The sequence below is a fragment of the Lampetra fluviatilis genome, chromosome 6 (genome assembly GCF_964198595.1).
Source record: "Lampetra fluviatilis chromosome 6, kcLamFluv1.1, whole genome shotgun sequence".
Lineage (NCBI taxonomy): Eukaryota > Metazoa > Chordata > Hyperoartia > Petromyzontiformes > Petromyzontidae > Lampetra > Lampetra fluviatilis.
In genome coordinates, this window is record NC_136280.1 from 8,801,032 (window position 1) to 8,818,410 (window position 17,379).

At 43.3% G+C, this 17,379-nt stretch overlaps 1 protein-coding gene across 7 annotated transcripts in view; it reads right to left on the reverse strand.

The window, feature by feature from the left end:
• Positions 1-17,379, reverse strand: part of LOC144933124 (aldehyde dehydrogenase family 3 member A2-like) — an 82,842-nt gene that overhangs the window by 58,990 nt on the left and 6,473 nt on the right. For 4 of the 7 annotated variants that reach the window (XM_078857700.1, XM_078857697.1, XM_078857699.1 and 1 more), the window contains 7 exons: positions 15,899-15,984; positions 14,902-15,110; positions 14,490-14,607; positions 12,155-12,296; positions 10,497-10,663; positions 9,214-9,313; positions 8,340-8,704 (listed from right to left, as the gene is read on the reverse strand). In XM_078857700.1, the coding sequence (XP_078713826.1) occupies positions 8,409-8,704; positions 9,214-9,313; positions 10,497-10,663; positions 12,155-12,296; positions 14,490-14,607; positions 14,902-15,110; positions 15,899-15,984 (1,118 nt within the window). In that variant the 3' untranslated portion in view covers positions 8,340-8,408. Of the gene's footprint in view, positions 1-1,798; positions 5,622-8,339; positions 8,705-9,213; positions 9,314-10,496; positions 10,664-12,154; positions 12,297-14,489; positions 14,608-14,901; positions 15,111-15,898; positions 15,985-17,379 lie in introns of those variants that run through there. The other 3 variants (XR_013636985.1, XM_078857702.1, XM_078857698.1) reach the window with 3 other exon arrangements.

Genomic DNA, 17,379 nt, shown 5'->3' on the forward strand with positions numbered 1-17,379 from the left:
TTCCTATTGGGATCTTTTTCAATTGAATTGAGAATTCACGCAAGCCTCTATATTAACCATATACAGTCTTTAGTTTCAACGCAGGTACATTAAAACGTATTGCAATAATTTTACAGTATATATGAGCAAATTTAACATTAACTTTAAATTGTATTGTTACATGTACCGTAGTTCATCGTTTAGAAATAGATTAACTCGACCTATTGAACACAACTGACAATAAATAACACGAGTTGATTACGTCACCTTCAGTGTGATAGCACCAAACTTTACATTAGTGATACAAATACCGGCATCAAACAAAACCAGTCTATGAGGAAATTACTCTACACAGTCTACAGTATATGTAAACATGAAAGTAACTTTACGCTACTTCTTTTGTGTACTGTTACCATAAACATACAAGACAGGACTTGCCCATATGAACACACAGCAGAATGCAAATAAGGGGCCGTTCATAAATGACGTCACGCGATTTTGGACGATTTTTGACCCCCCCCCCCTTCGTCACAAAAAGTCAAACCCCCCTCAAATATGACGTCACAAAGCTCTGCCCCCCCCCCTCCCAAAACAATAAATAAAACATGCTTCAAATCGCTTCAAACTATTGTCATTGTAGTGCGTATTTAATGTGGCGCTGCACTCTGATGTTGTAGGAGAAAACATTTATTAAAAAGTCTATTTAATTAAATAGAACGTGCTGTCTATATTTATTTAAAGTTTCGCATTTTTATGTGACGTCGCATTTCTCAAACCCCCCCCTCGTGACACATCGTCACAATGTCTGACCCCCCCCCTCCCCCAGGTGCGTGACGTCATTTATGGACGGCCCATAAGCTGGCAATATATTTAACAAATATTACTTTTACACGTGCATAAAGAAAGTGTTCCATCATTCTATGAAACCTGCCATCATGTATTAGAAACCTGATAGATAAAAACAGAAAACTGTAGCTGAAAAGTGTGCAAACAAGCATGGTATTGCACCGAGATAGAGGAACACATGGTTTAGAGACCATACGCACGTTAAGGACATAATTTTGACTCTCAAGAAAAGTGCAAGACACATCTGCTCCGACTTGCCTTCCCATAAAATAAAAAATTTCATAAGGGAAAAAAGGATTAAATGAAAAAAAATAGGCTTATTGTTATTTTTGTTATTTATTTCATTTCAAATCTCACCTTTCTTATGCTACTCTCTGTGCACGGTGACACTATTTTCCGTGCGGTTGCTTCTTGGGTCGTGCCGGGTTTCTGTTTCCGTTCCTGTTGCTCCGTGCCTCTGTATTGTTCGCGTTCTGATGAAATGCGCACTGATGTGTACATACTTGTTTTTATTATTTGTGATATTGGCAAGTAAAATAAAGATTCATAGGTTGACAGCCAAATGAATGCATCGCAGGACCATGAAGGATGGCAGTGGTGTGGGGCACACTTTATCCAGCATTAGATGGATGATTTTGGTGATAATGGCAAGCCATATAAATGAACTAAATAGTTTCACAAGGGGAGTTTTAAGTATAATTTTGACTTGTCTATTGAAGCGAACATTTCTTGTTGGGCATTTACCTACTTGTATTTCCTGTAATGCTTTTGAAATGATTACTGAATGCCATGCTGTATTTTCCCATGTACGTGTGCTTCGTGAAGTGCATCCGAATGTAATTTGCATAACCATAGGGCAAAACCTGTATAAACAACGCAATGGGGATGTACATGTATTTGAAGCATTATTACTTCACAAAGTTGATCACACATGGAATCCCAATGATAACACCACCAACAGCAATGAGCAATTAATATTTATTTGATACGTACTTACATTCACAGGATTATAATTAATGCTATTATTCTTTACACTTTTCATTAATTACAACTTACAAGCCACATTTCTCAAGATTGCTATGTTTCGATTTAAAGCTTTCGTGACTGCAGGGATTCATCTTCTTGGTTCTTTCGGTAAAGTCACGTAGAAACGTCGTGAGAATTATTTTATGTTTTATTTTTATTATTTTATTACTTTCCTTCTACGTGACTTTACCGAAAGAACCAAGAAGAAGGTTGTTATGTTTGTTTCGGTTTTTTTTTGTCCTTCCCCTGCACCTCTGACGAGCACGGCTACGTACTGTCCGAACGAAGTTCAACAACATACACATGTTGAGTGGTTGTTGGAAATATATATATCATTACGCACACAAAGAGGAAAAGCAACCGGGTTAGTTAACTGTCTTATTTAGCAACACAAACTCCTTTCAGGAGCCTAACGCCTTCTTACAAACGACAAACGGGCACGCTGAGTACATTTTTAACAGCACATCCTGGTGCTGTATACACATTTTAATTCACTTCCTGTTGAATTTATGAAGCATGTAAGACAAAATTTGCATTGTGTAGCCTCGATGCAATAGCAGTACTGTATACATAAACCTACATGAGTCGAAACAACATTCCTTACAAACACCCCCCATGATGTAAACTTCCTTTTCTGCTCATCATCAGGTGTGTGCAATGTGCAAATGCTTAATGTCACTTGTAAACAGCGCTACTGTTATTGCAGGGAAGTGGGTGACCACGAGTACAACGTTGCTTTTCCAACCGTTACCAGGGGTGTAAAATGGGCCAGAATGAGCTTGAACGCCATGGTGGGAGTGAATATTCTAACCCTACTGTCGTTCAGGAAAGAACCAGGGGGTCAAGTGCGGTGATCGGGTAAGTCTACATATCCTATATTATTTCTATATAAAATTCGCAACTTGTCCGTCCGACACGATCCCGATCTTCGAAAAGATTAGTTCACGGAAAACTACATGCAAAGGTCTGCGAATATACTTTGTTATAAACTGAATGTGCTGAAACAAGCCAACAAAAAGTTAATGCTTTCGTCAATGCTGGTGTCCGCTGCCCTCCAGATCTTGGGGGAGGCTATAGTCCCGATGGGGGGGCGGGGGGTCCTGGTCTAGCGTGGTAAGGGAATTTATGAGTTTCCCCAATTATTTCTTCCCATTTCCGGCGATGACCATTACTTATCCGCCTTGACCAATTAAACCACCCAGACCCAGCGTATTGTATGTGCACGGTGCAACTGTCATTCTGTATTCTATAGATGTTCACATATCTGACCTTTTCACATGCCCGCCAATGTCTCAGTCGCCAGTGAGTTGCATATCAGTCGTTGTACTGTATTGGCGTGTACTTTCCCCTTGCGAACTGGGTGGGCAATAGAGAAGTTCCTTTTTTTACATTTACGTCTTTTACAACAAATGCATAGCTAGTTTATTCCAAAATACAGAACAATCTGGAGCATTGGGCCTTGCAAAGAGTCCAGTTCGTCATTAAGTGCTTTATATATTATTAATCCCCGACGATGCTGATAGAATAGCTTTAACGCTTCTTTATTTAGCAGTCCTGGTCGTGAAGCCTTACAACATGATCAACAGATTACTAAATGTACCGGACTCACCACATGACTCTGAATCAACATGCTGATTTTCTCACGCAGGTCAACTTTGGAATTCCCTCCCATTATCTCTCCTCCAAAGTTTTTCTCATCTTTCTCAAGTCAATTAACTCTTATCCACGACACCTTCAACAGTGCTGTTTGCGGCTGGCAGCTGAGCGTTTTGAGCATTTGGAACTGTGATCAGCAGTGCATAGCTGAATGAAACTTTTGAATGAAAATTTTAACGGTATTTTATAGAGGCTACATACTGCAAAGTAATCGAGTACTATCTCGGACGTGACATGCATACGAGCATAACAGGCTGTCGTGTACGATCAAAAAAGATTACTTCCATTGTGCCCATTGCAGTGTCAATATTTACAGCCATGGCTCTGTCTCATGTTCAGCGTCCTGTATCACAGCCGGGGTGGGCAATATGAGAAACCGAAGAGTGATCGGCATGAAAACGTGAATAGACTCCTGTGTCCTTGACATCCTGGGCAACTTGACCGAAGGGATGGCTCAGCGGGACAAGGTTCTGCCCCTGACCAACATAAGTCATGCGTCAATATTTCTCAACAAGAACAGCGGTGGTGGAATAAAACATTGATTAGTCTGAAAGAACATCAAATATATGTAGTGCAGATATTATACTCCAAAGTGTAGCATTCACATTGAAATAGCCTGCTTAGTTTAGAGCAGGATTATAGAAACTAGCCATGTATGGATTTGCCCTCCTTACGATTCAATGAATTATTACGATTCACATCGCAATATATATTTGTCACATTGTGGTAGAGTTAAGGCAATTTGATTCTTGAAGTAATTGATTACTCAACTTATTGTCAGCCCGATTACTCAACTAATCAGACGATACAAAAATAGTTGAAAAAGGCTTGCCCCTGTTCTCACGCGTTCTGCTGTACAAGATATAATGGGTGGGGTTTGGTGACATTATGGGCATCGTCACGCTGGGTATGGCTTGTAGGGGGTTTCCAGCCTTTGCAGACAGGATATTAGGGCGGCTGCCATTTTAAAGGGCTCAAGTGGCCAACAATTAAAAAAAGTATAGTCGGTTAAAGTAGTGGATTATTTGTCCCAGCTGTACATTGTGGTGCGTGTCGTGCCTATTTTTGCGGCAGAGTCACATGAACAAACTACAGTACAGAAAACATGTACGGATCAAAAGGTACATTTTTACACTCAAAATTGTATAAATGTACCACAATTATAAGGATATATATGAACGGATGAATTAATGCTTAATTATGGTCCCCATTTAGTAAAGTTTATTTCGCAAAAATAGTCTGTGGCAAACACCTGACATGGAAGAGAAACGGCTGTATTGGAGTCTATACTTGTGCATGAGTCCATGACCAAATCACCAAGAATGCACACCATCTCGTCAGATCTCGGAAGTTAAGCAGGTGGGAACCTGGACAGTTCTTGAATTGGCAACCACCTTGCATAAACATGTTTTTATAGTCTGCTGTGGGGAGAAAAGTTGTGGGAATCGGAGGGCAGTAAAGGATAATCCATTGTGGTACTGTACTTCTATACTCCCACACGTGTTTCCCCACTTCACCAATCCACAATGAACACTATAGTGAAGTATCGTCAAATAAACCCCACGATCTGAATGGCGTGAGGAGGCCCTCACCTATCACTCGACTGATAAACACGCGGTCCACGTCACAGGTGCCATATACAACAGACCTGGGGTCAATTGTAATTACTGTCGTTATAGCAGCATTCGTAGCTGAAATTACAATTACATCGTGATTGTCATTTGTTATAACATTATTGTAATTGACCCCAGGTCTGGTACAGATCCACAACTGTGCTTGTCATCAAGTCTGTGCAAGTCCACTCGTAATCTGCTGAGAAGACGCTACACGATTGTCCAGCAACAACAGCAAAACAACAGTGTAAAGAAATATTAAGACTCATTCACATTGCAAATTATAACTATATTTTTAGTTTGTTTTATGTAAATCACCAAAAACTATTGTTTCTACGTGGCATGTACCACCAAATATGGTACGGTAGCCACCGTGAAAATGTAAAATATTTGAATTACCTTGGGCAATAAGTGAGTCAGAGGTGTGAGTTACTGCCGAGCACGATTTGTTGCTTGAGTTCGGCTGCAGCTATCTGGTGTAAGTCACTGGTCCAACACAAACTGCAATGAAATGCACAGACACCAAGTTACAGTATTTTAATTCATTTATTTCGATTACAGAAGAACACTTTTGTAGATGTGGCTGGGCATTTGGTTCTTAACACTGCAAACTTGCATCGGACAAACTATAAACGGAATTATTTAACGTGCTACAGTTCGTCCATTATCCCAGAGCAATAACAACGGTCCCAGGTGTTGGTCCATCATCACTCAAGGTGTGAAATGACCCGTATAGTGAGCCCCCGATTGGATGTATTCGAATCTACTGCCGAGCGCTGGAACAATCGGTGTACTCAATCTGGGTGCACTGGAACGGCAGCGAGTGAGGTGGGAAACGAATATGCTGTGCAGGCCTTTCATGGTTGTGTTGTATGGCTCCACATGCTGGGAGCTTTTTAAGGAACTGAAGTTCAAGAAGCTCCCAGCATGTGCAGAGAAATGTCGAACATCATTCCGAACAACATGCAGTGCAACTCGGAAACACGTCGGAAAGGGAAATGAAATATCTTCTTGGTTCTTTCGGTAAAGTTACGTAGAAGGGAAATGAAAAATAAAATAAAATAAAACATAATAAAATACTAAATATTATGTTTTAATTTTATTATTTTATTATTTCCCTTCTACGTGACTTTACCGAAAGAACCAAGAAGATGAATCCCTGCAATCACGAAAGCTTTAAATCGAAATGGAAATGAAATAGTTACATTTGGTGGCTGTTTATGTAAAATAGGTTCATGATACACACCACCAGTGGTGAGTCGTGACTGTCTGGTGAGTGGCGAGTGTGGTCTGCATCGAGTACCTGGTGAGGATGTGGTGCATGGTGGGTAGTGAGTGTCTGGTGAATGTTGGAGGTCTTGTAAGTGTATGGTGCATGAGTGGTGAGTGGCATCAGGTGAGTGTCACGTCATCTTGCCCTCTTTAAAGTTTAACAGAGTACACTTCCAACGATGATGCAGAAGGCAAATAATACAACTGGGCTTGTCTTTACGTCATCGGCCTCATTACGAAAGACTGAGGCAGTTAGTGCCATGATGTAATCTAGTACAACATTAACATAAAACATCAGTTAACAAGTACATTGTGAAGGACGGCTGTTTGCAAATTTCCCTAAAAAGCAGTGTGAATTACTGCGTTAAGTCATAAGCAAATTACTGTGTGCACCTTTTTTTACAGATGTTATATTGTTATGGGTTCTCTGAAAGGAAACAACATCTCAATCACGTAGGTGTCATAAATTCTCACAAAAGATGGTATTTAAAATGCCATTTTACATGACGCAAATGTCATGTGTTAAAGCAAAATCTGTTCCAACTTGAGAGAAAATAGCGCTCCCTGGTGTATGAACGCAATTTAGATTTGCCAACAGAAAACCGAGTTAATTACAAGTATTACATGAGGTAAACTGTTATTTAGGGAAGACTTTTCTTCACCAGACAGAACTACATGCACCCCTTTGCGTATTCATCTGCTGTATTTATAATATTAAATTATTCTCCACTTGCTTGTCTCATTGATTATTATTTTTTGAGTTTCTCTTTTGACAACTGTATTCTACAACTGTGCTTTCAGCGTCATGTCATGGGCTGATGGAAAATCCATTCACAACTCTTGCAGCGCAGTGCAACCACCCAAATATGTTAGAGAACGGCTCACGAAATGTGAGACATCATGGAATGTCTTCTCGGCAGAGGTCGCAAACGGGTTTTGATTCCTTACCCGTACCCGTACCCGGCCACACCAGGGTCGCAAACGGGTACCCGTACCCGGCCGGGTAGCCGGGTATCGGGTAGGGTATCGGGTACCCGGTTGCGACCTCTGCTTCTCAGATGCCATCAAGTAATTTTTCATTTTGTCCACACAAGGGGGTGCACTTTCCCCAAGCTCTGAACATACAGAATTGTCTGCGGTTTGGAAGTGAAACTCACACTTTCAATTCTCAGAGCTGGAAAATTAAGTATAAAAACCCTGAATTTAATATTTGTTTCTATCTGGCCATTTGTCACTTGTAAAATATCATGAACCCATGGTACTACATCATCAACTACACTTGAGAATACAGTTTAATCGCACAAAAATCTTTGATGCTGCATTGGTATTGGTTCTTCAGCACTAACAAAATGCAACACATTTATCATTCGCGCTGCCCTAAAGAGGGAAAATTATATAAAACACATAATTTTGAGAAATGGCCCTTCATAAATTTTAAGAAGGGCCAATGCCACAAACACTGTCGCTGTTACATTACTAGTTAAGTGTTTAAGGCAGCGTTTTTGATTAATGTGGTGAGTTTCACTTTCATCACGGATTTAAACCAACGATCTCAGCAGCGACGGCTTAGCCCTCTGACCTCAGAGCCACCTTCTCGGCCTGATCAATATCAACGAGGTCCCCTCAGAGGTCGCAACCGGGTACCCGATACCCGTACCCTACCCGATACCCGGCTACCCATACCCGGCCGGGTACGGGTACCCGTTTGCGACCCTGGTGCGGCCGGGTACGGGTACGGGTAGGCCGTGAGTCACTGGTGAGTAACCGTTTGTCACTCATTTCCCAACGTCTTGTCTCTTCTCACAATTCAAGTTCCTAGAATCAACCCACTCGCGCCTGCAACGTGGCATTATCCCAGAGGTCGCAATCGGGTACCCGTACCCTACTCGATACCCGGCCGGGTACGGGTAGCCGGGTATCGGGTAGGGTACGGGTACCCGATTGCGACCCTGGTGCGGCCGGGTACGGGTGGTACGGGTAAGGAATCAAAACCCGTTTGCGACCTCTGGGTCCCCCCTACAGTGCTTGGTTAGGCTTCTGATTGTTGACCTTAGTCAGAAGGGCGGCGAAGGCTCCGACCAGTGCCAAGCCCAGCAAGGCGATGCTCAGAATGGTGCCCCGGCCTCCTCTGCCGCCCTTGCTCATCTTCTTGCCTATGGCCCACTGGCACCAGGAGAGCTTCTTGTCGCTGTACGGCGGGTAACGAATGGTGTTGGCGCTCTCCATTGACTGGCCCCTCAGGCCAACGGCGCGCATGTGCGAGAAGCTGTTGAAACTGTGCCTGCCGTGGTAGGAGCCCATTCCGCTGTTGCCTGCGTGGTCAAACACAATTCGACTTTATTATTGCGCAGGTGTATGCGAAAACAGAGAGTGATATGTAAGATACTACGTAGATGTTCGTGGTTGTGCTGTAGAGTAGGCGGTTCGGTTTTTAAACCCCAACCCTAAAGCTAACCTCAATAATATCGTCCAATATTATACATGTAATGCTGCATCCATTCAATCCTTACACCGCCACAATATATGCATCAGTAATTTATTATTATCAATTCATGTATGTTGTACATGCTGGACGAAGACCTCCCCCACACTGTGTCAGTCGTAGGGGTTGTTCGACCGTACATCTCCAAACTGGTCAGCGTGGGTTGGTAAAGGAGGCACTCAGGATTCATATATCATTCGACACTTAATGTTAGCCACGGGTGTGGATCACTGCACCGTTGATCCACCATTATTGACAATAATAGTTACATATAATAACTGTGATACTATCCATATGATGGAAAACAACTGCTGCTGCTCATGGGAGCAGGGAACTCACCCACGCCACCGAAGGGCATGCCCTCGACTGCGTAGTTGAACAGGGTGTCATTGGATGTGAAGCCTCCACTGCTGGTCTCATCCACCAGACGTTTCACCACCTGCCAAAAAAAGGCATTACTTATCAGTAACAGCAGTCTGTCAATTAACTGGTGGAAGAAGGTCTCTTCCATGCTTTATCGGTCATTGGGTTTGTTTAACCATACTTCTTCACGATGGTAAAACTTCTTCATGATGGCCAGTGCAGGTTGGTGAAGGGCAAGTCTAGGAACAGTTTTGATACCGCATGCCATTGATGTTAGCAGTGCCTAGAACTGAAACTCAGGTCGTTGGGTTCGTAGTGTTAGAGAGCTACAGCTGTGACACTACTGCCCCTTTTATTTTAAGTTTATCTTACAAGCATTTATATTTTAAACTTGGCAACATTTTCAATCTATGCCAGGCAAAATGGCATTCCTATTTACAAATCAAAACGACACCGTGTCCCATTAATGAGGAGCACAACCACACTTTGGAAGTTGGGGGGAGTTCTACTAGTGCGTGGTGTCTGGTGGTTATTGTTTAGGCTACAAATAAGATCCGCTAAATTTGCTCCACACTTTGCCACAGATAATAAGAATCTTACTTTACGATATTTTTTTTTATCTTAGCCACTTCTGGTGACCGACTCAGTGCTGAGCATACTGTCCACGAGGTAATTTGAATTTCAAAGTTCCACCATCAGCAGAAAAACGTATTTACGTCGCCTTGTTCGAGCGAGAAACAAGTAAACCCGTAAAAACAAAGTTTTTCACTATAAATCCTTTATATGCGTGGCATCGGCTATAGTCCTCTCGTCCTCTGGCTTGAGATGGCTGCCACCTATGGGTCAGATGATTGTCTGGCAGCATTCAACAATTGGTAATGAAATATTTAATTTTTTCCCTAAACAGTGTAAAATTTTTGAATTTTTTTTTCACGAAAATGCATTGTCACGCACAACGAGACTGTGTGCAAAATGTCAGCTCGATTGGATCACGGGAAGTGGGTTAAAAAACGACCGAAAGATTTGCACGGTCCTAAGCAAGCAAGCGAACTTAATATAAAGGATTTAAAAAGCATCCTCAAAATACCGTGAATTTTATCCAAAATGTTGCGAGCCGTCTCATTGCCATATCTAACCATTCTACGGGTGTCCAGACACCCAAAGTGGTTGTGCCTCTGCCATCAACTCCATTACATCTACGGTGTGCATAACTTGGGCCGTGGGGGTGGGGGACACGGTTGGGGTGGGAGGGCCGGCACCTTCTTGTCGAGTGCGAACACGTAGATCGCTAGCGGCTTCTCGCGATCGTTGATGAAGGTGATGGCATCATCGACGCCATTCACGGTCATGATGGGCAGGATGGGGCCGAAGATTTCCTCCTGCATCGCCGCCGAGGACGCATCCACACCCGTGAGCACTGTTGGGGCTGAAAGCCGGCAGCACCGCCGCAGCAGGAAGAGGAGGAAGAGGAGGACTTAGCAAAAGCGATAAGAAAACAATTGTCTGAACTAACCTGAATTGTTCAGTTATGATAAATGTGTACGCACTCCATTCATTGCGTGTCAAAAAGCATAATGGATTTTTTGTTGGCACAGTGTAGTGGCGTAGGTATTGAGAATGCAGGTGGTACAATTACACCGGGGAGGGGCCCCCAGATTCTGGGCTATACAGAGGGGTGGGGGGGATATCCAAAAATGACTCCTATCCCTGATATTATCCACACATGGGAATAGGATGAATTTGCTTCGTGATGTCTCTAGTCAACAAAATAATGTAGATGAGATCAACCGAGCACCCGCGCTGACCACTCGCAAATAACTAATCTTTATCATGGCTAAACATATTATGAATTTACTCCTTATTCATGAAAAATAATGTTAATCATATGAAATATCCATTCTTCAGTAATAGATTTCATGGATCAGTTCCGGGCTGCAGATTATACGAGTTGTGGATAATGAGTGGTTACAATATGATTAAATTAAGTAAGAGCAGTGGATGGAACATGGCTGCTGCTGACGATGATTAAATCAACACAAAGTGGAACAATTTACAAATATACTGACCAACCCATACTTATTGGGGCAAACTTGGGCAGAGTGCTGTAGGCCATATGTTCAAAAGATTGTGTCAACTTGCATTCCAGTCAAGCTGTAATCAGCTTGTCTGGCTACATTTCTGCACATGTCATCGATTAAGCAGCCTCTCTGTATTCAGAAAGAATTGAGCAACGAAGACTGGTAAAGTATAGTCATGTCAGAAGAATACCGACAGGAATACAGCAAAAGCAATGGCAATGCTCGTGAAGAACAAAAGAGGACTGAGAAAAAATTAACCCGTAAAAACAAAGTTTTTCACTATAAATCCTTTATATGCGTGGCAAATAAATTACAGTACGTGTTCAATGGGCCACAACCCAGCCCACATTGGTCTTTGAAACGGGCGGCTAGAGTCCTCTCGTCCTCTGGCTTGAGATGGCTGCCACCTATGGGTCAGATGATTGCCTGCCACTATTAAGCAATTGGTAATTAAATATACAATTTTTTTTCCTAAAATGTTGAACATTTTTGAAAAAAATTTTCACGAAAATAAATTGTCACGCACAACGAGTCTGTGTGGAAAATGTCAGCCCGATTGGATCACGGGAAGTGGGTTAAAAAACGAGATTTGCACGGTCGTAAGCGCGCAAGCAAGCAAGCAAGTGAACTTAATATAAAGGATTTAAAAAGATGGATTGATGGTGTGAAAGAAGCACTAAAACAGAGAGTAATGAGATGGAAACAAATGGTATGATGACGATGATGGCCAGCAACAGTGGAGGACTACTGCCGGAGGTACATGGAACTAGCAGCCTTCATTTCAAGGGGACTGGAGGAGTAGAGAGAAAGTATATTTCTGATGCCGTGTTTACTCCTACCGATGTACAATTCGGCCTCGTCAGTCTCTCCTCCGATGGCGACCTTTGCTCCGGCCATGAGGCCCTTCACTCGGTCAAAGTGCCTCTTGTTCACGATACGTCCATAGTCCAGTGACTTTTTGGGGTCCTCTCCGTAGTATTCCTACGCAGGTTCCACAGAAAATGAATCAGCTTATACATTGTATGTTTGTCTATTTTTATAGTAAATATAAAATTTTATGTAAAAGGGTGTGTACATATTAAATATTTGTCTAAGTTTTTTTTATGCACCTTACGGACAAATACCAAACTGCTCATGAATGCTATGATACCTCCTTTACCAGTGGCAAAATATAGTAATAGGTTTTTACCCTTTCAACTGGTACAAAAACTGACACCTTTATACAAGGCATCATGTTTGCAATAACCACAACACAAGCAGTCAAAATGCATATTTTTGTTTGCATTTTGACTGCTTGTGTTGTGGTTATTGCAAACATGATGCCTTGTATAAAGGTGTCCGTTGTTGTTCCAGTTGAAAGGGTAAAAACCTGTTACTGCTCATGAATGGTTAATTTGCAGATTCACTGCATTTGCACAGATTACACTATGTTACATAATTTTTGTTCCTGGGTAGTAAGTGTTATTTCGTAATTGCTTATGCCCAAAGAGAATAGAAAATGGATATTATTCCCCACAAACTTTGCTTTTGTGACCAGGACGGTGATATTTTTTTATTTACCTATTTTCAATGAGAAAACGGGCAAATTTGTGTATTTACGTTCACAAAGTCAGAAAAAAACAACATATGAATAAAAAATGACTACAAAAGATTTAGAAGCGAGTAGTTTTTCGAGATTTACGATTATACTGTAAATCACTTTCACGAATCAGCCCCCAAATGTAGTCTCCCATCATGTTCTCGTTATACTGAGAGCATGATGGTGGAAGCGCTCGCCTTGCTCCTCCGAGTACGCTCCCATGTTCTCCTTGACTTTATCAAGATGAGCATCAAGGATAAGGACTTTGAGGGACATCCTACAGCCCATTATGCCGTAGTACTTAACCAGAGTCTCAACCAGCTCCACATAGTTTTCGACCTTGTGATTGCCCAGGAAGCCATGAACCATTGCGACAAAGCTGTCCCAAGCCGCTTTCTCCATACTAGTGAGCTTATTGGGGAATTTATTGCACTCCAGGTTCTTCGTTATCTGTGGTCCGACGAAGACACTGGCTTTGACCTTTGCCTCAGACAGCTTAGGGAAAAAGTCTTGAAGGTACTTGAAGGCTGCCGACTCCTTATCTACAGCTCTGACACATTGTTTCATAAGGCCCAATTTGATGTGCAGTGGTGGCATCAGCACCTTCCGGGGGTCCACCAGTGGCTCCCACTTGACGTTGTTCCTCCCCACAGAGAACTCAGTCCGCTGTGGCCAGTCCCGCCTGTAGTAGTGCGCCTTGGTGTCCCTGCTGTCCCTCAGGCAAAGATAGCAGGGAAACTTGGTAAAACCGCCTTGGAGACCCATCAGGAATGCCACCATTTTGAAGTCTGCGATGACCTCCCAGCCGTACTCATAATACTTCAAGGCGTCCAGCAAGGTCTTGATGCTGTTGTAATCCTATTTGAGCTGCACTGAGTGAGCCAGGGGAAGAGACGGGTACTTGTTACCATTATGGAGCAGCACGGCTTTGAGGCTCCTGGATGAGCTGTCAATGAAGAGGCGCCACTCATTCTGGTTACAGGCGATTCCGATTGCCTCGAACAGACTGGTCACATTGTGGCAGAAGCAGAGATCATCTTGACAGGTGAAGAAGCTGCAAATAGGTTGGTGTTGCTTCCTCTGATCTGCGACTTGCACACTTTCATCCAACAAGTTCCACTGCTTGAGCCTAGACGTCAAAAGCTCGGCATTGGACTTGGTGAGACCAAGATCTCTGATCAAGTCGTTGAGGTCTTTTTGGTTGAGGTAGTATGGGTTTCTCTCCTCAGCTCCACCTCTGAAATTGTCATCTGGATCTCCAATGTCTTCCTCGCTCTCTGACTTGCTGCTCTCTTTTAAAGATGGCTGCTCTCTCTCTGGAGGAGTGGGTATGAGGAGCTCATGGCAGTATCTATCACACTTGTTGAACAGCTATACAACATACAAATAGTATACAATTTCAGCCCCTTTATCAACGCACTGCCAGATGAAGGCATCCCCATGTCAGTCATGGGGGTTGCTTGACCAGACTTCTCGCACACTCGCCAGTGCAGGTTGGTGAAGAGGGTGCCCCAGTTCCGGTTCAGATATCACTCCCCACCGATTTTAGCCGTGGCCAGGAAACAAACTCAGATCTCAGTGATCTCATCACTTGCCTTGAGAGTGACACGAATGGCTTCCACAAGGGGTTCCTGCACCGATGGTTCACACAGCACGTAATCGGGCGCAATGCACGTCTGTCCAGAATTGATGAATCGGCCCCATGTGATGCGGCTGAATGGAAGAGATAAAATAAACTTAACAAACAAGATTCGTTTGAAGGTTACACAAGCGACATTACATTGTGAACTAATGTGTAATATATGCCGACCAGCCAATACGAATATAATTGTTTTAATCACAAGACTAAATCCACATCATCGAGAACCAATCACAAATCAACTCAAAACACCAACTTTCGACGCGCAACAAAACGATTCCCACACGTTGACCGACTTGACGCCCATCAACAACGGCCACAAAACCGCCATTGGCTGGTGGGAGGGCCCACCGTCGTCGCAGGCCTACCGTGCCGCCAGTTGGAGGTTGGAGTCGCGGTGCACGAAGCAGGGGCTCTTGCCTCCGAGCTCCAGCAGGACGGGCGTGAGATGTGGGACGGCTGCCGCCATCACGATGCGCGCCACCGCCGGGCCGCCCGTATAGAAGATGTGGTCGAAGCGCTGCTTCAGGAGCTCCGTCGTCTCGGCAGGCCCGCCCAACACCACCTGGTACATGTCCTGCAACCGGCGAGCCAACGAGAGAGAGTGGACATTCCGGACGCGGTTGACCGTGTACATGAACGCAGTCGGTTCTGCGGAAGTGCATAAGGTGGAGGTATTTCGTCCCATCCATTCAGCCCCTTTACAGACGCCGCTGGGTCCACAAACTTCCAGCCACAGTCTTCCACTATTATGTAACCATCTGTTGTTATTCCCCTGCCGTTCCTCTGCATTCTCGTGCCCTTTCCACTCCATCAGTCCATATTCTTCTCGTTTGTCCTCTGCCACCCGTTGTCTTCCACCACTCTTTGCCTTCTATGTTTCATGTTTGTTACTATGTTTTAAAATCTATGTTTCTAGGTCAAGTTTTTTCTGCGTGGCTGACCACATCTCTTGCATCTATCCATGTGGGGAAGGCAGAGGTATGACAGAGTAAGTGCCCATGACCAAATCAGCCGGAATGTGCTCGTTCTCATCAGACCTCGGGAGATAAGGCAGGATTGCGCCCAATTAGTACGTGAATGCGTTACCGCCACCATCCAGAAACAACTATGTAACAGGGATTGTGGGCAGTGCAAGAACATTTATTCAGAATTTCTCTCACCTTCGACCAGCATATTTAAGTATAGTAAAATGAATCCTTCATGGCCTACATGACCCTCATCCAGTAGTTGATTGACAAAAACGGGCTGTATGTGTAATAGGTATAACGTTGTTAACAAGCAACCGTTTCCCATGTTAACGTGCAATTGCTATCAGTACGGTGGATTTTGCAAGATCGACAGCACCACTCGCTCCAAACTCACCTTGTCCAGGTAGCGAGGAAACAGCTCCGCCAACAGCTTGGCCGTGTTCTCAGACAGCTCAGACGGCTTTATCACGGCCGCATTTCCTACAATCCGCACAATCAGTGGCATAGCTATCGAGTGTGCAGGCAGTGCAACTGCACAGGGGCCCACAGGCTGTAGGGGCCCAGATTCCAGCTATGGAGAGAAGGGGAAAATTAATGGGGAACCCCCATTTCATTTCTTACAGCAGGGTCCATGCCAACCATGTTACGTCTCTGCTCACAATCTCTACCAATCTGCATAGCACAGCTCCCACAACTATAATCGCAGCACATTAATATTCAAAGATGGGAGAGCAGCCTGCGATGCTCAAGCTTTTAGAATGAAGCAATTGAAATTATTAGACAGAAAACTGTTCAGCACCACTATCCCACCCCTTCCCCCAAGGCCCCAGAAATGCGATGAATTGTCAAGTTTTGGGATTGTCATTTTGTCACATTTGTGGACCCTAAATGTAATGTGAGCATATTATTCGCATAATTGAATCTGAAATAATTGATTTTTCCACACATTATTCAAGAGGTATTGTGAGCTGAAAGATGGATGTCGTGCAATGAATGAATGTATCATTACATGTTGAGTAATTATTCAACAATTTTCTTACTTATGTTCGTAAATCAGTTGTTCAACTGAGCTACGTGCAACTCATTTGGATCTCCCTTGACTTCGGTCTCAATGGGCTCTTGTTAAAAAAATATAATTTATTTGTAAGGAGACTGTGTCCGTTGGACAAGTTTATAATGGGGTAATTCCCCATGCAAAGTTGCACTCCCAGGGCAATGGCACAATGCACCTTGAATCAGGGCAGCCGCCTAATAAGTGGATGGACTGCACAAAAAGCCTATTTTATTCAGGTTAAAGTTTTTTTACGAGTAAATTCCTTCACGTAATCACCACTGTTCTACCATCATTCGCTTATATAAGCACACGTAAAATCTTTTGACCAACAAAACACTGGCCTCAGCAAAGAGAATCTGACTTAAATGGTGAAAACCAGGGAGTGAGTCTGAAAATTAAAAAGCCCATGACAAAGCAGTCCATGCATTGCGCAATGGTTGTGGGACACAAACTGGCACTAAAAGTGTATCTGTAGTGCATGCAGTCTCCCACCAAAAGACACGATAAGCCCTGCTTGTAAAGGAGTTGATTGCCACTCTGTGCCATTATCTTCACAATGAATGGGTAGGATCACACCAAAGGCAGGTAAAACAATCAATCAATAAATCCAAAGAACACCAGGCTCTCGAGCCTGGGTATGGTAGGGGTGGATGGACCAGCCCGTTGTCTGTGTGCTAACGAAGTAACGATCCATTAATTAATCAGTTTAATTATTTCACTCACCATACGGGCATGAAATCTGGCATATAAGAATCGAATGTTTATAATTTATGAAAACTACTATATATGTAAATGTGACGGTTGGGCTAAAGGGGTGAACA